The sequence below is a fragment of the Pholcus phalangioides genome, unplaced genomic scaffold (assembly GCF_987345545.1).
Source record: "Pholcus phalangioides strain wild (caught in Gottingen) unplaced genomic scaffold, Ppha-v1.0 ptg000015l_1, whole genome shotgun sequence".
Classification (NCBI taxonomy): domain Eukaryota; kingdom Metazoa; phylum Arthropoda; class Arachnida; order Araneae; family Pholcidae; genus Pholcus; species Pholcus phalangioides.
In genome coordinates, this window is record NW_028301608.1 from 39,120,456 (window position 1) to 39,142,455 (window position 22,000).

At 35.3% G+C, this 22,000-nt stretch overlaps 2 protein-coding genes across 2 annotated transcripts; one reads left to right on the top strand and one right to left on the bottom strand.

The window, feature by feature from the left end:
• Nucleotides 1–552: 552 nt before the first annotated feature.
• LOC149075988 (unc-112-related protein-like) lies at nucleotides 553–16,051 on the bottom strand. The gene is made up of 13 exons (XM_089243508.1): nucleotides 15,937–16,051; nucleotides 15,526–15,681; nucleotides 13,390–13,623; nucleotides 13,025–13,227; nucleotides 9,774–9,973; nucleotides 9,256–9,358; nucleotides 8,697–8,804; nucleotides 7,802–7,977; nucleotides 7,458–7,588; nucleotides 4,425–4,531; nucleotides 3,689–3,904; nucleotides 2,636–2,782; nucleotides 553–1,591 (listed from the first exon to the last, which is right to left on the bottom strand). Exons 2-13 carry the CDS (start codon nucleotides 15,665–15,667, stop codon nucleotides 1,301–1,303), a joined length of 2,058 nt encoding a protein of 685 aa, XP_089099634.1. The 5' UTR covers nucleotides 15,668–15,681; nucleotides 15,937–16,051; the 3' UTR covers nucleotides 553–1,300.
• A 299-nt stretch (nucleotides 16,052–16,350) lies between these two features.
• On the top strand, nucleotides 16,351–21,633 carry veli (L27 and PDZ_signaling domain-containing protein veli). The gene has a single exon (XM_089243509.1). It carries the CDS (start codon nucleotides 16,488–16,490, stop codon nucleotides 17,079–17,081), a length of 594 nt encoding a protein of 197 aa, XP_089099635.1. The 5' UTR covers nucleotides 16,351–16,487; the 3' UTR covers nucleotides 17,082–21,633.
• The last annotated feature ends 367 nt before the right edge of the window (nucleotides 21,634–22,000 follow it).

Sequence of the window (22,000 nt, forward strand, 5' to 3'; positions counted from 1 at the left end):
AATTAATGGATGACAAACACAACCTTCCCAAGCAACACCACTTGGCATGTTGGTTGAGGAGTGGCTTTATGATTATTTGGTGGGTGAACCATGTACTACAGATGCTTCACTTACCGTAAAGTGATTCTGGTTATTTTTGGGTACCCCTCTCGTACTTGGTGTCAGAGCAATGTGCAAAATTGCCTAAGCTCTTCTCTCTCTCTTAGGACACCAATAATTGATGATGATAGGCTGATAGTAAAAGAAATGAGTGGGAACTAAAGACTGAATTTTTAGGCAGTTTTTCACTGTAAGCTAATTTTCATTCCTCCTAAATATTGGACCTCAAGAATACTCTAGCATAGCATCTATGAGGTTGATCACCTTTCACACAACTCCAATAAGCATCATAATTTACATTTTTGAAAAATAAGCTAAATTAAAATTATCTTTACTTGAAACTTTTTTTTTTCCTCTCATATATTATGCTTGGTTATTTAATTCATCAAAATTGATTAGATAGAGGAAATAAAAACACAAAAGATTATTTTTTGATTTTTGTTTTCCTTCCTTCAAAACAAAACCCAACAATGAACTAAAATATGTGATGACATTTTCTTGCATATAGATGTAGCAGCTTTTTCTATATATTATTTTTTTTTCGAACTCTGTGTCCCTACCTCTTAGCTCCATAAAAAAATTAAGCTAACCAATATAGCTTACAAAAAATACATTAAAGCTATACATTGAATCTATAAAATACAAATTAAAGAATGCAAAATGCATTCTATGTTCACAATGCTGTGTTCTGATGAGAAAAAAAATAAAAATTTTCAGCATTTGTTACAAAGCAATATCACCACATAAGAATTTGTTTACTTTAAAATTGTGCCACATGGGAATGATAATATACAATTCCATCTAATAGAAGAGCTCACGTTTTGTGTAGAGATCAGTTTCTCAATCACATAGCACAAACTAAATTTTAAAACATTTTCTACATTAAATTGAGAAGGTAAAAAATACAAAATTAAGTGAATATCCTGGCAATTCATCTTGAGAACAAGCCTCAAGCTAATTTGGCGAAATGACAGCAACAACAATGCATCCTTTAACATGTAATGACAAATATAGCACAAGAAACATACATTCTAGTTTTTGTCTGAACCAAGCATTAAAAACAATATTTTTGGAAGACATTTTAACACATACTAAAAAAAACAATGACAGCACATGAAACACTGCTGATAATAAACCCCCCCCCCCTCCCCCACACACACTTCCCATGAGATGCATTTACTGCCCGACTTGTGGTGTCTCTTTATGACCAACCTCCAGTCAACTTGTGAAAAAGCTCCTCATTCAGAGTTTGGCTTTGGTCTTTTGACCTCATTGATAGGAATATGTAACCCCCTATAAACTCATGCACGACTTTGCAATCTGCACTGAGGACACTGAATGCAATGTTCTGCTCTTCAAACTGTACCATCATCTGTCTGACTTCCCAGTTCACATTCCATGCTTTCATTGTATTATAGCGCCAAGTTTTCATGTGATCACCACTGTTCAGCTCCATGCGCATTATTCTGTTGAATGCAACCCCCAATAATTCCTGTAAAAAATTTTTTAGAAACATTGGTAAAGATACTATGAACAATCGTGAAATCTTCTAGGATAATGGGTGCACAAAGTTCTTTGGCTAGTATGCAATATTTCACTCACATATATTCAATTTTACATACATACAGTCGAATCCTGTTTTAACGAATTCCGATATAGCAAAAATCTTGTATTAACGAACACGTTTCTAATAGCCCAGATAGTTTACATAGAAACAATGAAAAAAAACTGGAATTCCTTTATAACGAAATTTTGTTATAATGTAGTGATTTCTCCGGTCTCTTGGAGTTTGTTATAACGGGATTCGACTGTATTACATTTAACCACACACCACCCGAATCATTTTAAAATACATATGTTTTGCAGACTGGATAAAATCTTGAATGGGACAGATTGGCAAGCAAAATTTTAATGGAAGTGTTACTGAAAGTTTAAAAACTATATTTATAGCATTTGTTGTATTAAGTTAATATATGCACATGAATGATCTCCTGTTTTAATATAGGCCCAAATCCTTCTAATGATGGCAAATTAAAGCCATTAAGAATTTTTTCAACACATTTGAAGGATATATAATTGTAGTACTGGCGATACATCTCAGAAACTACTATCTTTGTTAGCAACAGTAGAAAATTGGGAAAAATAGGATAAATTGCACCCTTCTTCCCCCCTTCACCTGGCATGTGTGATATTGTACTATTTTTTTACCTATCACACCTAGCAAGGGAGAAAATAAAAAAGTCAAGTAAAGGAGGAAAAAATTCATTGGTTCACCAATCATGCATCTCTGGTGAAGGAAAGGAATAGTAAGCTCAAATGTATTTCTTGTATCTACTCTAGGCCGAAATATTTTGTCCTTGGAAGCTGTGAAAGAAGTTAAAAATTGTAGATCTTCGTTTAATAAGTCCTCGTGTGAAAAAAACATAAAATGACAGTAGTGCAACAAAAATGATTAAATTATCAATAAGAACAAAGAAAAAAATTTGAAATTTTGAATCATAGATGTCTTTTTGGATGGAAGAGAAAATTTGTATACCTCTTTCTTACTGCCAACAAACTTGACTACAAACAGCGATATACCATACTCAGGCAGAGCTTGCCATGCTTTGATGAAATTCAGTTTTGCATCAATCAAACCGAGATCTTTCACATTAGCATGAGCTTCTAGTATTCTCTGCACAGCCTGTCATAGAAGCAAAAAATAAATAAAATAACAACCTTCAAGCCAAAGTTAATGATCTTCAAATTCTCCATTTGAATTTTTAGACAATTGATAACAAAATACAAAAGTTTGTTTTTCAAAAATAGAATCATGCAATTTCAAAAAATCATAACTATCCAGCTTTTAATCCATTTCGATCGAATAATGTACAGGTAGAAAGAGGAAATATCAAGTTTCACGCAGTTGCCAACAGGTAGCACTAATGCTCTTTCTTCTGCCACTGTTTGCCAAGATCACGACTGCATAACAGAAATTGTGTTCTAAGCTCTGCGAAGTGCAAGTTCCTAAAAACTGTTAGTGCTTTTCGTCGACAATACCCTGGTGTTGAACTTTCTACTGCTCAGAGCATTAGGCAATGGTATAAACAATTCCGAGACAGGTTGTCTGTGTAAAGGGAAATCCCTTGGCCATCCCTGCATGTCAGACAAAAATGTAGAGCGCATCCAACAGAGTTTCGCACAGTCCACTGAAATCAATTCAAAGTAGATGCAAACATGCTCGCAAAAATTTGGCACGAATTTGACTGCTATATAGACATACGCTGTGCATCCCAAGGTGGACATATTGAGCACCTTTAATTTGGTTTGAAAAAAAGCTTTACGATTAGCCATGAAATATAAAATTAATCTTGAGTGTCTATGTTCAATATTTTTCTTAATATACACATTTCAAATTGGGTGATTCTATTTGAAACACCCTGTAATTATTACTTAATATTTTTTCTTTCTTAAGGGATTTTTTTCCCTTCATACTTAAAGAATAAAACAACATTGTGGAGTGGTAATAGTTCCAACCATAACCACTATAATTTATGGGAGAAATTTTTTTTTCTTTGTTCAAGTTACGAAACACATTAAATTTGCATACCTGTTTGCCTTTCCATTTCTTCATGAAGCGTGGTGCAACAAAGAACTCTGGATCAATGTCAATTTGTGAGGGACTGATGACTGGAGAAAGTGCTGGACGTTGCATGCTTAAAAACTCCAAAATCGACTTTACTTCAGTGTTATATGAATGGTCAGCCATTGTGCGGCCCTTAGATGCCAATCTAAATGCAGCCATCCAGCGAGCATATTGATCCTCCTATGATGAAACCACTCACTTGTGAAACAAAACTCGCTAGTATATTAATTGAATAAATTCAAAATTTATTCAAATAATATCCCTCTTAAGGAAAAACAAACATTTTTCCTTAAGAGGGTAATGTTTCAAATATCACAAAGAGAAGAATATCTGAATATACTTGAACAAAATCCAAACCAATGACTTCATATTAATTGAATACAATTATAATTGAATAAAATTATATTCAATTATATTTAATTTCATCTTAAATTGAAATGACCTAAATATTCCAGCAGATATCAATGCAAAACAAATTGAAAAAATACTAATAGGCTACATGGCCTCTGTGTGTGTGGTCAATATCTTTACCAAATTATTAATTATATTTAAAAATTTTTCCATCAATTTCAAAAATTTTGCAATCACTTCCATTTGTCCAAGAATTGTTCTTTGTTCCGCTTTAGAAACCTCGTGAACACAGTTGTACTACTGAATAAAATAATGTAGATGACATCAGCAAGAAAAATACAATACTCACTTCTTCACATTTGAACCAGTATTCAGTCATTCCATCTTGATCCACAGCTTCTAATTTGATTCCGTACCTCATCTGAGAAATGTTGACATCAGGTGTCACTTCACAGCCTATAAAGCAGCAAACAAATCTTGCAACCATCTTACAAGTCATAAAATCTGTACATCAATATATGGAAGAGTTGATCAACTTTGCCCAAGAATATTAAGATGATACCAATGAATAAGGCAAATACTTGAACATATAAAAATCCTAATGCATTTTGACACCAATGGGTGTCGTCTTCAGAGGAAAATTATTTAACCACTAGTCAAGCTCGCTAACAGAGTTTCCCACTTGGGTTGAATATCAAATCTTAATGCTTGGTTGCTCAGTGGAAAAAGTATGTCTGTTCACTTCAAACATCGTGGTCAGAATTGAGCTGTGAGCCTGCGTGAAATACTAACGCAGTGTCCTGATTGGATGCTTGCAGAATAGTGCTACCTGATTGGTCTATTTGAATTTTCTTAGAATTTCCACTCAAAATGAATTTGAGCAATGGTTTTGCGATCGGGGGTGGGGATTTATCATATTTTACTAGTATACTTTTAAAGGCCTGAATATATGTGCCTCCGTAGAAATCTAAATCTACTATAGACTTGACTGTGGAAAACTAGCTTCTTGAAATGTAAATCTATGGCCCTCTTGCCAACAGTGAGTGGCAATGGTCGATTTTTCACATTTCTGATTCTTAACACTGCGAGTGTGTTCATTTAATCTTGCTTTTATAGGTCTCCTTGTCTGTCCTATATAACCAAGAGGGCAATCGCCACATGGAATGTAATAAATGCCCCATTGTTTATTCTGTGGTATAGCATCTTTAGGGGGCATGAAACCAAAGTTTTTAGTGGGCATGTTTACTATGGTTGTTAAACTTTTTAAAAATCAATTTGATCTTCAGTGAGAGTATTGGATTGTAGGGTATGACTACACTTTCGTTGAGTGGTCTCTCTAATATTTTCTAAAGTGGTTCCTCATGCCGGTTTCAAGAATTTTCTACTTATTTCGTCAACAATCTTGGTGTTGAACCTTGTCTCTTTCGCAATTCCTCTGCGAAAGACCAGGAGTTTAAGACTGAATGAATGCCAGAATTTTGCCACTGGACTTATCCCATTGCAGAGATCTCTTCCATCCCAGCTTCATGGCAGTCTGGAACAGGAGGTTCAACACTAAGATCGTTGACAAAATAAGTAGAAAATCCTTGAAACTGGCACAAGGAACCATTTTAGAAAATATTACAGCGAGGCCACACAAAGAAATATAGTCATATCCTACAATCCAATACTCTCACTAAAGATCAAACTGATTCTTAAAAAGTTTAATCTAACAACCATAGATATGCCCCCTAAAGATGCCATACCACAGAATAAACAATGGGGCATTTATTACATGCCATGTGGCGATTGCCCTCTTGGTTAAATAAGACAGAGACCCAGAAAAGCAAGATTAAATTAACACTCGCTGTGTTAAGAATAAGGAATGTGAAAAATCGACCATTGCCACTCACTGTTGGCAAGAAGGCCATAGATTTACATTTCAAGAAGCTAGTTTTCCACAGTCAAGTCTATAGTAGATTTAGATTTTTACGGAGGCACATATATTCAGGCCTTCAAAAGTATACTAGTAAAAGATGATAAATCCCCACCCCCGATCGCAACACCATGGCTCAAATTCATTTCAAGTGGGAATTCTAAGAAAATTCAAATAGACCAATAAGGTAGCACTATTCTGCAAGCATCACATCAGGACACTGCATTAGTATTTCACGCAGACTCACAGCTCAATTCTGACCACGATGTTTGAAGTGAACAGACTTTTTTTCGCTTACTTTTCGCTACTTTTTCCCGCTGAGCAACCAAACGTTAAGATTTGGTATTCAACCCAAGTGGGAAACACTGTCAGCGAGCGTGTGACTAGTGGTTAAATAATTTTCCTCTGAAGATGACACCCATTGGTGTCAAAATGCATTATTTTTGTATTTTCGTGTATTGGACTTATTCGTTGGTGTCACCTTAATATCAATATATATTCAACAGACGTCCAGTTATATACTCAAAAACTCCATCCATAGATGTAATATCGTTCCAGGATCGCAGATATATTTAGGATTAATGTTTTTCGGTTAAACCAGAAGGAGTATCTCTTCTAATTTCCGCTATGTTATGGCAGTGATACTCACTTTTTGAAGAGTAACCCCCTCCTTTCTACAAAAAATTTAATGCCGACCCCTCCTACGTACGACATCGGTTGATCATATTTCCCGGTTTTCTGGGACATTCCAACTTTATGTCAGTAAATGCACTATTTTTTCGCAAAAGCGCTTTTTGGGACACTTGTTTCGGTTTTAATCAAGCGATATTGACTTTTACTGATATTCATTTTTTTAAAAATATTTTTTAACATTAACTATTAATATATTTTTTAAATATTTATTTTGTTTTTCGATGTACTTAGTGTTTCTTAAGCAAGCTAAATGTGTAACGAGGTGTATGTCATTGATTTTGTTGTACAGGGTGATTAAGAGCCATCCAATTTTAAAATGATTCTACAATTAAAATCTACCATTAATAGTGTTCATAAAACTGACATTTTCCCCCTTATATTCGCATGTTACTTACCACATTGTGTTTCCAATTTTAAAAATACATACATATGATTTTGAAATCTGGACATTCTTTCTCAGTCACCCTGTATAAGTATTAACTTGATATATATTGATTATTGTACAAGTAGAATTTGATAAAATTACATTGTATGATACGTGGTAAGTAGCTCAACTGAATAAAGGAATTTTTTTGGTTTTAACATTTTAAAATAAATTTCTTATTTAAGAATCTGTCATGACCCCAATTCATTGACCCCACACTTTGGGAACCACTGTGTTATGGGAAATTATTTTTTTATGCTCCTATGAAAAAAGCATCACAAAAATCATTCAAAACAAAGTGATAATAGAGAATGTTTATTTAATTCATAAATATGTTCAAAACAGCTTACCTTTCAAGTTTATGACTAGAGCAGGCTCTTGATGTTCATCAGAATCCTCCTTCCTGCGATATGCACACAACTGAGTCTCTTTGAATGTAAAATAATACTTCTTATAACTTTTGAGGGTAAATTTTTTTGGCCTTGAAAAAAAAAACCAATTAGGTTATATTAATACCTGCACATGCAGATACAATACATACAGTCCTGTTTACTGGCTTTATTTAAAAATAAATAAAATAAAATTCACAATTATAAAAATCTTCAAGTTTCATGCTGGAAATATTGTATACGAATGTTACGTAAATTACGCAACCTTCCATGTCAGCTAAAAAAATAAAATAAAGAACACTAACTTCATGAACCTAAGATATCCAGAAAGTTCTGGCACATATGTTATATCTGAAGGCGCACTGACTGATGTTCCTTCCAAAGTGACTTGCAAATCAGTCAATGCAGCATCAATGTCATCATCATACTTGTGTGCCTTGTTTGGTTGCTGAGGCTGTTGAGCTTGAAGATTTACTTGAAGCTAGAAAAAAATAGGGACAAAACAATCATAATAGACCAGTCAACCAGTAAAATGCAATGCTATTCAAAAACCTTAATAATTTGCAAAATGAACTGCCTTCGAGAGTGGATTTTAAAACTCAAGTCAGTGTTTTATTTAATATTAACAAAACAATAACAATCCATTGGTACATGACTCCAAGAGAAGGAATTTGAAAATTTAATTTTTTTATAAATGATTACATACATAAATTAAAATCAAGACAGCTTGAAAAAACAGTTTAGTTCATAATGAGTCTTAAGTTAGGAGGGATTTATGGTTCCTCTGCCTGTGAACAATACAAATTTTGCCACCATTCATTCATCTAATTTTTTTTTCCACACACCCATTCCTCAAATTCGCCACTTATGTGAACTTGCAGCATTGTAATATAGCACATTTGGTCCCGTTGTGAATACGACTCCTGCCTTATTAACAATGAAGATCCAAAATGAATGTTAACACTGATTTTCTACCATTAATAAACACTACTCATATTAAGTTCAAATAACAAAATAAGCAAAATTTTTTTGAATCTACAAAAAATATTTATTTTTTTTTGCATTCTTTGTGCTTGGTTGTGTTAATTTTATTAGGCAGAAGACTAAAAAAAATTAAATACATAGAAAAAAGATGAGGGAAATTATTTTTATGTACACAATATGTGAAATAATTGAATATATATGACACTTTTGACATACTTGTAATGCAGCAAACATCATCATTTCTTCCTCTGTGCAATCAATCTCTTCAGTGAGGATTTGCCACCTTGCTTGCTCATAAATTTGGTTTATTCTCACAGCATCAAACTGTAAAACATAAAAATGATAGGTCAAAAAAGTTTAAATATCACTCATAATATGTATAATGAAAACCTTTGAATATGGCTTTGTCAAACCCCAAACAATTGTCGAAAACCTAAAGTCGCAGACTCTCACTACTTTACCGCACACCAATTTAAGTAACATTGCCATGCAGCAATTTCCAACCAGTGGAGTTTGGTAGGAAATGAAGGTGGCATCTATCATTGGTCGCCCCAGGCTTGGTAGGCAAAGAACTTGTTTCTGATGTTCTATGCCCGGATTCAAACCCGTGGACCTTAATGTTAACCTCTATAGTGGAAGGCGAGCATCTTACCACTTTGTTAAAGATTCTCACACACTGGTATTTAATTTAGACCAGTTATATACGTACAGTATATGTGTTTCAGCCAAAAACTGGCCACTATGTGAAATGACTGACCAGTTGCTGGTCACTTACCTTTGGATTAAGATCAAAAAAGGAGTAGTATTTGTATCTTAAAAGCAGCGTGTCACACTGTTGAACATCTTGCTCCATCAAGGAAAGAGATGAATCCAGCCACCTGATAAAAAAAAAAAATCGGGTGGATTAAATTTTAAATCTCAAAATTTCATTCGAGAACCAATTTCAATATATTTATTTAAAAAATAAATAAATTTATAATCATAAATATCAATCCATTATGGAATAAACTAAATTTAATTTCACTTGTTAGAAGTCCAAACAAATATATTTGTTATAATGAAAATGTTCAAAGCCAATCACTGCATTTTACATCAATTCAATTTCTGTTTTCAATGAAAATATGGGCAAATTTTAAAGAAGTAAAAAAAATTAAAAAAAGCGCATTACTAATTCATCAAAAAAAATTATTTTTTTTGAAGGGAAATTTTGTTTTGATGCAATAAAATATGTTTATGTCTAGTTTATTTTTTAGAAATATCTGGCTTAAAAAGATTTAATAAACATGAACTTACCCACAATTTATACGAGCTCTTTCTGCTAAAGATTTTGGCCTCAATAAAGACAGTCTGTTTTCTTCAGGCAAAATTGTTGGGCTATGAGCCAGTGGTGCATTTTCTCCAAAGCTACTATCCAAAGCAAAACTTGGAGAAGGTGACGAAGTCCCATTGTAAGTTGAATATGGAGAATAACTTTGGTTAGCATTCCATGGACTCTGTGTGATAGATAATGATTGTGATTAATCATTATCTATTAATGATTTGTAAAATGAGAGCTTTGTGTTTTTTTGGTGAAAGGATGCAATTCCCTCAACAATAAGTGGATTAACCCTTTAACTGGCATTAAATCACTAAACCCCATTTAAAAATTGCCTTATCTTTTTAAATAAAGTAGGTTCTCTTCTAATTTTCAGCAGGTGTTAAGTAAAGAAGATAAAGAAATGTGCTCCATTGAGAAAAATCAGATTTACAAAATATCTGGACTTGTCATTGATAAAATAAAAAGGTTTTTCTTGACAGGACATGAGTAGCCTCCTCCATTGAAAAGTTAACACTAAGCAATATATTTAAGAAAAAATTTTAGATAGTAAAAAAAAAAATAGAGTTAACAATTGTTCTCTCGATGAATTAATACATGTTAATTTATTAAATGTGTTTGTAATATGATTGAGCATGGCTAATGAATGAAACATGATTTTTAGTGTTGATAAGTGCACGGTCATGTAAGTGCTGGTTCAAACAATCCACGTTTCACAAGTTGAAATGTATTGCTATCCCAGATGCAACTAGGGTCACTGGTTCGGGAATTCCCATTGATGAGAGGCTTAGGTTTTCTGAACATTGCTTAGTGGTGGTAAAAAAAATGAATAGAATGCTTGGCTTCATTCTTAAAAAGGTCTCATGTTCTCTTAAAGTTATTCTTCACTTTTCAGAGGCTTAGTTAGTCCTGTACTGGAATATGTCGCGAGGTTTTGGAAACCATACTTACAGAGGGACAAACTTGGTTTGGGGGATGGGATGCAAAGAAAATCTACGCATGCACTTGTTGGCCCATGAGCTATGAAGGAAAACTTGATTTCTTGAATATGTTTACATTGGAGGAACGCAGGTGTCTGGGGGATAGGGGTCATTCAAGTATTCAGGGGTGGAAAGTGACCAAGTCCATTTCGGAGCAGCTTTGGAGCAGCAAAATTCAGGATTTGGAGCAGTTTTGGAGCAGCAAATTCAGGATTTGGAGCAGCAAATTTGGGATTTGGAGCAGCAAAATATGGGATTCGGAGCAGATATTTATAAATCGGAGCAGTGAAATTAACAAGAATATTTTCGTTAACCCTCAACCCTTTTCAAAATAAAACTGCACTGTCTTTTGTTATCAAACATCTTTTCATCAGCTTGATTTTTGTTTTTGGTGTTTTAGGCTTTTGACACCTTGTTTGAAAGAGCGGCTGTCATAAAATTTTTTGCACCCGTCTATTTAAGATGATTTTTGCTTACTGAGGGCACTATTTGCTGCCTTGAACAGCAGCACTTCAAATGAGCTAAAAAAAATTTACAAGTTTTAAATGTTTTTATACTTGGAAAGAAATTGTTGCAAAATGGGAGAGAATTTCGGAGGAAACAACTCGATGTTTGGCGATTCAGCACTCATTATCTGGCGAGATTGGCGATCTGATACTCGATATTTGGCGAGATTGACGATTTACCGCTCGTTATTCGGCAACATTGGCGATTTAACGCTCGTTATTCGGCAAAGTTTCTAAACTAACATTCGTAATTCGGCGAACATGCGCTTTTTACTCCCGGAATGAAAATTTTTTTCACGAAACATCGGGATTTAACACAATGACAATCGACTACAGTAATTTCTGCTGCCTCCAGTGACGACTTTTTTTTTTAAACGGAAACACTCGAATTTGCACTTTAAAGCTGAAAGGCATTGCAAACCATCTTCAGTTCCACGATCACGGACAATATCGGGGTTTCGCGATAGAAAGCCCGATCAGGGGCCGATAGTTTAAGGCGATAGTTTAAGTATAGTGGAATAAAACACGCTCTTTTCGTAAAGAAACGTTTCGTGGCTAGCAGGAACAAAAATTTTTTGGCGTCCTTTCCGAAATTCCGGGCAAAATTTGCTATTTGGCGCAGAAAAATGCGGAAATACGCTATTGGAGCAGGATGGCGCAAGATATTAGTTTTAGCGCAGTGCGGCACAATTGGCGCAGAGTTCCCACCCCTGAGTATTACGTCAGCATCAATGGGATGGTTTCTGACTTGATGACAAGGGGGGGGGGGTCAAAAATGGCTAAAAATTTGCTTACGCAATACTTGAACGGCCCAGTATGATCAAAGTGGTTAAAATTTTTCAACAGAATAGATAGGATGGACCAAAATTTATTAATACACAATCAATAAACTGCTTCGACTAGGGGATACCAGTATTGATTGGTAAGGGACAATTCTAGGTTGTGGTGTCGTAGGGAGCTTTTCGCTAATAGGGTTGTTAATAAATGGAATAGCTTACCTATGGGGGCCATGAATTCTAACACAAATGACACGTTTAAAAAGAAGTATAATAAACGTATTGGGATAAATCGAAACCACCATAATTTTCTTTAAAGGCAGTGTAATATATATATATAAGCCGCTGTGGTGGTCGAGTGGTCATAGTGACGGACTCGCGTTTGAGCCCCACCGTCACCACAGTAGTGGTCGACTAAAGTTGGTTTTCTGTGGTTCCCTACTTCGAGCCGATCTCCCCGTTAAAAAGTCTCGCCACAGAGAGCAACAGTCCTACAAACAGTGCAAATATTCAGTCACTACTCATCACTCACTTCACTTCTGAGATATAGATGGCAGCACTGAAAAATCATACACAACACTAGATACGCACTCAGACATTTAGGTACACGCACTTACACTTCCGGCACAACTCACTAGGTAGTAAATTGCCTATGGCAATAGACCTGAATTGTGCTCGGTATGAAAAAAGAAAAAAAAAAGGCAGTGTAATATATAACTTTTTTCTTTTTGTTTTCTTCTGTAATACATGCTCTTATATTGGGTTGCTGTATTTTAGTTATATTTGGCATGAATGTTTTACAGTTTTACAGGCATCTTATTTTCAGTCACCTTGTTGGGCATGGGCAAATTGTTGTAATGTTTATAAACATTCATAAAAATAACCTTCATAGTTTTTTGAAAATAATTCAGTTTGGATGAAATAGAATATGACTCAAAACAAAATAAACAGCACAAATCAAACTTACAGCTGGAGAGGAAAACAAAGGACTGTTAAACAGACTTTTATCGTGAGAAGAAAAACCAGAATCGTTCAAAATGACAACATCACCAGACAGTGCCGTTCCTCTGCCCCTTTGTCTGGGACTGCATCCAATAGCTCTGAAATTCTTTTTCAAATGATCTGGCATTAATGGCCGACACAAAGACACTTCTTCTGGATGACGTATTCCTAAAATTAAAAAAAGAAAATAAGGAAGACAAAATAAAATAGTCATTTCTATAAAACAATGAAGGATCTGTTTTATAATGCGCTTAATGAAGTGTTTAATACGTTTTAATGAAACAAAAAAATTATCAATAATTCAGAACACCAAAATATCAAAATACAAACCCAGTTTCTTTGCTAGGTTTATAACAGCATTAAACATTTTTGCAGAAAAGTCAACAACAGCATCAACAAATTGTAAATCTGGAAGCTGTATTCTGAGGATTTTATGCATTGGTGTGAAGTGCAAAAGTGCATCTGCCTGTACACCATATTGGTCCAAAGTTGAACGAGTTCTGGATAACCACATATTTTTGTCTGGCCACCACAGAGCATGATCTGACCAATCATTAGCAACATCTAAATGAAAGAAAAGAAAATGTCATTGGTTCAACCCATACCTAGAGTGATCATATTTAATTAAGAAAAATATAAGAAATTTGGACAGTGTCCCTTGGGACCCAATATAGTTATGCATGTGTTTCATGTCTTGTCCTTTCTAAGTGGTTTTGTTTTTGTCTTTTAAATGTGTTTTGTGTCTGTTTTTGCAAATTAAAAAAAATGGGAATTTAAATACGGGAATGTCATGGTTTGACAAATCCCTGAAACAGATGTTTCACTCGTCAGAAGTTGACACGGCCTATCAGAAATTGACAGTATTGAACACTGGAACTATCAATCACACGTGTATTGGCCACACAGATAACCATGTAATCTATATATATAAAATTTATTTTCTGTCTGTCTGTGTGTGTGTCTGTATGTATGTTCTCTATACAAATCTATTGTCAAGAGCGAAATCTGAATTTTAGATTGATTGTCGCCAAATTTTGCATATATACCAAATGGGACCCGACTTGAACGATAGGATACTTTAAAATTTCCTCAGAGCAGGGCAAATGCCCCAAATGGGCAAAAAACCGTAGGGCAACAATGGTTTTTGGGCTTCAACAATCACTTTCCGAACGTTTACTTTGGTTACCGCGGTTCCCTAGCAATGCGTTTCAGACATGTATATGCCTTTATAATGGTTTGTCACTTCTCTAATCCCGTTACTATATGTACTTATAATAGTTTATGTCTTTGCAATGGTTTGTGCCACTTTTTCAATCTTCCCAGTAATGAGACTTTTTGAATAGATGCCATAATCATTATCAGCATCACTTTGAGGGTCAGGAAAAGGGTGACCCTCATAGAAATCAGTGTTAAAACTGCCGATTTTACTGTAGAAATGCAGAAATTTAGTGGGGTTTTCCACCACATCAATAATTTTAAAAATTGTATTGAATTCTCAATTTTTAAAGTATTGAGTTCGCTTAGAGATATACGAAGCCCAGAAAATTAAATACAAAGTAATTATCCGGACCTACTTTTGAGTTGGATATCCAGGCAATAACACTGATTTCAACTTTTTATTTATATCTCTTCAAGCATGAAAATTGATGTCCCGTATTGTCTTTTAATATCCAACTTCATAGATTCATGTGGGTTAGGATATTTTAAAATTAATTATGGGCCCGTAAAAAGTACATCGAAAAAATTCCACAGCTTTAATTAAGCATTTTTGAAAACTGAAACAGGCACATGGATAACTTGAAGTTCGGGGGGGGGGGATCTAAACACTTAACGGTCCTCAAAAAAGGAGAAAAAAATTCATTCATTTCTTATTTATTATTATTTCTTATTTATTAATATTATTCATTTCAAGTTTCTTTAAATCTAGATTTGTTTACTTCATCAGTCAACATACTAGTTAACTTACACACGGTTTGCATGTCCCTTAAAGAAAGAGAGATCACGTGATCCAAAAAGCCTCATTAAAGAAAACCTGGGCAGCGCCGGGTATTATAGCTAGTTCCTTATAACCACTGAGTAAGTAACTTTTTCGGTTAAGTAAGGGGTATGCACCAGTAAGCCTGCCCTGTCACTGGCAGAGAGCTGTTTACGCTCTCGCTCACGTGCATTTATAAAAATTATCCAATGAGCATTCACTACTCGATTACTTACATTCTAACAACCACATATAGAAAATTTTACGAGCCGATAACGATTTTGTAGTCACTGTGGCAAACAAAGATTTGTCAAGTCCTGGTTTAGAATGGTGTCGACTGAGAAAAGCACCTTACTGCAAACGGTGCCACTACTCAATGCATGTTCTGACATTACAATTTAAAACGTGGTCAATTTTGAATTCAGCATAAGGATAAGAATACTACAACAGCGGATTATGATCAAACATTAGAGAGCTTGAAAAGGACATACCTAAATCCTCAACGAGCTTGAGCATAACACCTCCAATATGTAAGTCCCCCTTGACTCGAATGACTCTATTTACTTCGAGATCCGTGACAAATATTGTGAGCTCCCACGAACCATCGCCGACCAGATAAACTTTTGAATCCATCGTAGAAATAAGATCTGTAATTCAAAAAAAAAAAAATTTTACAATATTTAGCTTCGGAAATTACGCCACTTAAATAATTTGAGACTCTTTGACACCACTGTGATGAAACCGCAATTAGTCACAAAGTTGGTGAGAAAAAAAATGGGTGTGAGCATCTCATATAAAAAAAAAAAAACACCGCAGCTTTCGAGAAACAACCGAAAAAAAACACGAAAAATTATTAATTAAAATTTGTTTTTTAACATTTCTTCTCCGATATTAATTCTTACCTTGAAAATGAATGAGAATAAAATATTAAAAAAAAAAAAAGAAGAGTTAATTAAACTCTATTACGACGGTACTATTTAACTGCCTACATCACCAATTAACTTGGTGTTCAAGTTCAGTTCTTTAACTACAAAGATCGAGGAGGAAGTCACTTGACATGGCTATTCCAGATTTTTCAGCCATTAAGGCTGTTACCTGTAAGGAGAAATACAGAAATCGAGAATTTGAGATGGGGAAATGTGGACTTCAGAAATTATTCCATATTAAAAAATTTAATGTTTATACTTTTAAATTATATGCGTCATTTTAGTGAAAGTGATGAGTTCTCGAAAAAAATCAAAAATATGGAAAAGTCCCGTAAAAATACTGATGGTATGGTCATTAGTTATTTGTCACAATCACTCTTGGGTGTGTCAGTCCGGTCAAGTCAATCATCAAAAGGCGTTGTCTTTTCTATATTTACGTAATATACCTTTGATAGAAATTTTATTTCTTTTTTTTTTCTATCCGAATTTCTGCTTTCGTTTCGAATCGAATTCCAGGTGTTGGTTCGATGGCGTCTGTTGCTGAACCTCTGAATCTCGAAAGAGATATCAAACGGGCCGTCGAGCTGTTGGACAAACTGCAGAAGAGTGGTGAAGTTCCCAACCAGAAGCTCGCAGCTCTACAGAAAGTCCTCCAGAGCGACTTCCTCACCGCCGTCAGGGAAGTCTACGAGCACGTGTACGAGACAGTCGACATATCTGGCAGTCCCGACATTCGCGCCAGCGCAACTGCAAAGGCTACGGTGGCAGCTTTTGCAGCTAGTGAGGGTCACGCGCACCCAAGGGTGGTGGAATTGCCAAAGACCGATGAGGGACTCGGCTTCAACGTGATGGGGGGCCGAGAGCAGAATTCCCCCATATACATATCCCGCATAATACCCGGTGGCGTTGCCGACAGACACGGCGGGCTCAAACGCGGCGACCAAGTGCTGTCGGTGAACGGAGTGAGCGTCGAAGGCGAGAACCACGAGAAGGCTGTCGAGCTCCTGAAAGCTGCTCAGAACACTGTCAAGCTTGTTGTCCGCTACACCCCGAAAGTTCTAGAGGAGATGGAGCTGAGATTCGACAAGCAGCGTGCGATGAGGAGGAGGCAGAACCATTAGTCTTGTTTTTGAAGAGACGTTTGGCGTGTATGACTGATCAATTTTTCGCATGTCCATGTCGCTCTAATCTACGATGTAAATGTTCTCTGTAATGCTGGCATTGTTAATGATTTATACAATTTCGCTTCCCATAGTGTATTATTCGAGATTTATGAAATATTTCATTTGTTCAATACATTGTGTGATATAGTATTGAATACACAACCCATTGGGGGTTCTCAAACTATAGTCACCCGTTGCTCCCTTGCTATGACAACGTTTATCCATGGCTCCTCTCCAAGTAGTCTAAAAACTAACCATTTAAAGAGCACAATAGTATTGGTGATGCGCCTATGGCAGGGTCAAATCGGAGGAAATATTTAGGCACCAGCAATATTTCATAGGTGACAAGCATATTCCCCGACCAATGTTGCCATCTTAGTTATTTTCCAATTAAATCTGGGCTTTTATTCGGCCATTTAGTTTGAAAAAATGCTGATCTAGTTGCTAGTTGTTTTTACGGTCTTTTTAAAAAAATTTCCTGTGTGCCAGTAGACTCTCCCAGACAGTCCATCCCTTTGGGAAAGAGCACAAACCATGCCAAGATGGTCTCTGTGGACGGTCATGTCTGTGTGTACAGTCTACTGTTAAATTACGTGAAAATATGTGAATGTCCTGGGAAATATGGGGCATAACAGTCATCTAAATGATGACTAAAATTAATTATGGTTATTTAACCCAATGGCAGCGCCACAATCTATGACTGTTCAAAATTCAAGAAACCCTACTCAAGTCTCTGATGTACTGATTGTCAGCAGATCCTCGCAAATATGACTTCAGTTGTTTTGTACTGTAAATCATTGCAATCTGTCATCCACTTGTCCGTTGTCATTTGAGACTCCCCCTTCCCCCAGCGAGAAAAACCTGCATATGCCTGTGCATCATCCCATTTACATGTTATGAGAGCTCAGCAAATTGCTCAAGGACAAAGCAAGGGGGTCATTCAAGTAATACGTCAGCATCGAGGGGGAGGGGGTTTCGGATTTGCTGACTTTTGATGACAAGGAAGAGGGGGGGGGGTTTGAAGGTTGCTTACGTCATCAACCACCCCTTTTTGATATGAAATATTCTAAGCTGCTGACTGGTGGGGGGGGGGGGGTGTCAGTGTTTTGCTGACTTTTGCTAACAAGGGGTGAGGGGGTCAAAAATAGCTGAAAATCTGCTTACGTAATGCTTGAATGGCCCTGTACGAGTGTGTTGATGCATGTTTAAAGAATTCTGCATGTAGCACCCCAACAGATTGTACATACTAATTTCTTCCGCTATTGTCAGTAGGTTTTGTTTTCTTCTTTAGTAGCACGCATTCCCTCTTCCCCACCATATGGTCTGTCACCTAATACAGGTTTGGAATCACTGTATATACTATATATACAAGGTGGGTTCAATAAGATCTGAGAGTAAAATTCTAAAAAATCAAGAAATATAGGTACAAGCAAACAAATCTTGTTGTTTTGCAAAAGATCTTTCCTCAGATGATAATGATCCCATAGTTCAATCCACTTTTCAAATAAGTAGAGAAGGCTTCTTCTAGAAACTGCCTTGGTTGACAACTAAAATTTCTACCAGTTTCAGAGCGGTCTTTTTTTTTGATATGTTGTCGCAAATTTTTCAAAACAGAAATGTAATATAGAAATGCAATATTAAAATCATGCCACAACCCCCTTACACTCCAGATGGTGCACTATGTGATTTCACCCACGTGTTTCTGACATTGATGGAAAACTCCATGGAAGAATTATTAGTTATCATACTTACATATAGGGCAAGGTATGATTTTGGATATCAAAATAAGGAAAACTAGATTTACCAATGAAATTCCTTATTTCATTTACTTGAAATGCACATATTAGGGCAAACTACCATGTTTTCTTTAAACAATCATTTTCTATCTACTTGTGGACTTGGTTCCTGCATATAACCAATTCATTGGAAATTCTGCAGAGGAATGTGTCTGAGGTACATGTAATAAGAAGTAAGCCAGTTCGTGCACAGTTTCCCCATCTCTAAAGATTGGCCCAACACTAGGGTATAGACGGTTCAGGAAAAAAAATCCCAATGAATCCTTTGCTTGTTCATATAAAACAGCCTGGGATTTTGGAGCAGTGAAAATTGACCAAAAACCTCATCTCGTCCTGTACGTGAGTAAATACAGTATTTAAGTGTTATGTAGAATTCGCTGAGGCAGCTTCCAAAAAAGAGGAAAAGCCTTCTGTATTTGCTCTGAAAAGTGGATTGAACCATTTTATCATTACCATCTGAGGGAAGATGTTTTAAAAAAGAATAAATTATTTTTTGCTGCACCTACATATATATATGTTTCTTAATTTTTTGAGTTTATCCTTGGTTATGGAATGCACCTTGTGAAATAGCATTAGTCTCTTGCATTATATTTTGTGTCTATTGTATTATATTTTATTCATTGATCTTGTAAGACTCGCATTTCTGTGTAATCAAAAAATAATTGTATGGTTTTTTTTTAAATACATTGCTACAAGAGTGTCCTACCTCAAAAAAAAAAAAAAACAAGTGCACAGACTCTGTTAGGTAGCTGACTGATTAGCTGTTCAACCTCTGGCCTCCGATATGACCTCTCTAACCTTTTTCAAAGGGATCAATAATTAATTTTCTGAGCCAAACTTTTGGGGGGTAAACAATATTGGGAAGATAATACCCTTAAACTCATCTATTTAAGAAAGAACTGTATTATTAACATGATACCAGTTTAAGCAAAAAAACCCACATTCTTTGTGATAAATACATATTACCGAAAAACTTCAATGCAATACTGACCTATCATCAGTGTTTCAAAGTCCTTGACAGCATAAATAACAAATTGGATTTACTCGTTATAAAATCATCCTACTCTTGAAGTCATTTTTATTCAATCGTCAGGAGTGATGTTTTTCCTCCTTTATATTTGTGCAACTTGCATTTATGTTTCCAAAACTCCCATTTTGTAGACTAGTAATAATAAGCAATTATGGTTTCAAAGCCTCAAAGAGCTGTATTAGTGTTGTGTCTTGGTGAACACTCTACGTCGACAATAAACTATGATTTAATTAGTATATTGAGTGAACATAGTAAATGAAACATTTTTATAGTGAGTGATTTAAAAGAAGGAAAAAAACAATCGTCACATTTTTAAGATTTTTTATTATAAATATTTGATTCATCCATCACTGACATGTGAGAAAATTATAAACAACAGAACAGAGTTGGAAAGATGTTTTAATTTCAATATTTAAAGAATGGTAAAACTCAGATTGATATGCATAGTAAAGCAGGGTGGATAAATCCCAGGTGCAAGATCACCATGGCAACTAAAAAATTTGTATTGGCACCAAAAGTTTTTTTGTGTGATTACTAAATTGCAGGCTGTGAGCAGCACAAAATGTTTGGAATCTATAGCAGTACAATCTGTCAACATAAAAGAGGGCACTGGGTCCTGAAAAGAAGCGTTATTTTGGACCTTTTTTTCAAGTAAATATTTTTTTCACCTAAAAAATTGTTCTGGCACCTAGATTTTTTTGCGATTTATCCAGCCTTGTAGTATAGGGGTTGTACTTGTTATATGATAACTGTTTCGTGACATATACAGTGGTATCTCAGTGCCTATCAATTATTAACTCCAGAACCATGGCTCCCACATCCTGGAGCACGGCCCCTAGGCTGGAATCTTTATTGGACCACAAAGCCAGACTTTTCACGGACCCTTCAATAGTGAATTTATAGCATGAAAAACAAAAAAATGACGGTAATAGTCTTAGGGCTGGAGCCCTGTCAGCCCCACCCTTGTGAGGGCCATGTCAAGAACTTATTGTGGTTTCCAAAATCAATGAGTAGCAAATATTCTGATAATAGGTATTAAAAAATAACCAAGTTAACAAACTCCTATAGGCAAGGTGTTTCCATGTGATGGGGGGGGGGGGGATGCAGTGATACTACACAATTGCAAAAACTTTGTTTCCAGAATCTCCAATCCTCAAAATGCAAGTTCTGAAGCATTCAAGTACCAAAATATGATTATACATATGAAAAAAAAAGTTCTTGGTGGCCAAAAGTTCAGGTATCATTTTTCCAACACTATACTCTTTTCTCATAATCAATTTCAATTTTCACTTACCTCAAATAACTTCATGTATAATGAGTTTTTTTGTTTTGTTCTATGTTGAATTGATATACTTGCTTAGATGTGGAAATTCTAATTTAATGGGAGGGCAGAGACTATATTTTTCTTTTAGCCTATAGGGGGTAACTGTCTCTTGTTTGGGATTATTCTGTTGGGAATTTGTTTTTGTGGCAGCATTTGGTATTTTTACAATAGATGTGAACTTTTAATTTGAATTTTTGTTCGAGTTTATTTTTTTAAACATTTATATATGTGTGAATATATTCTGTTGCAAGTTTTTTTTGTATGTGAACATTTCTAATACGTATGTACATTTATGCATTTTTGTCTTGTTTTTGGTATGGGCTAATTAATTGATAATTAAAAATGAGATTACGTCAAGTAGATGATTTTTTTGATTTTATAGTTGCACAGATCACTCGTTATATTATTGGCTATATGGAATTGAACAGTAGTACCCCAATTATGCTAGCCTCGATTAACTGAATTTTTGGTGGTCTGATGTGTTTTTTTTAAATTCATTTTAAAAATTAAGGTCAGTTAAAGGACGTGCTAAATGAAAGTTTCTCGACCTACTCGGTCACGGAATGTCGCATGAATGAAAACGCTAGAACTCTGCCGCCGGAATTAGCCCGCGGACTCGATTCAGAATTGTACACGTAAGAAAAATAATTGGAAAAAATTCCAGCGTTTACGAAAGTTTAGAATTAATGAAAGAAATAATATAATTAATTTTTAAAATTGATAAAAA

Excerpts from the sequence above, each read along its gene's own strand:
- LOC149075988 (XM_089243508.1), bottom strand. The coding sequence starts at position 15,667 with ATGGATTCAAAAGTTTATCTGGTCGGCGATGGTTCGTGGGAGCTCACA. Across the intron at positions 3,905-4,424 it reads ACTGGTTCAAATGTGAAGAA|GAGGATCAATATGCTCGCTG; the intron begins GTGAGTATTGTA and ends GTTTCATCATAG. Across the intron at positions 1,592-2,635 it reads TTGTTGGCAGTAAGAAAGAG|GAATTATTGGGGGTTGCATT; the intron begins GTATACAAATTT and ends AATTTTTTACAG.
- veli (XM_089243509.1), top strand. The coding sequence starts at position 16,488 with ATGGCGTCTGTTGCTGAACCTCTGAATCTCGAAAGAGATATCAAACGG.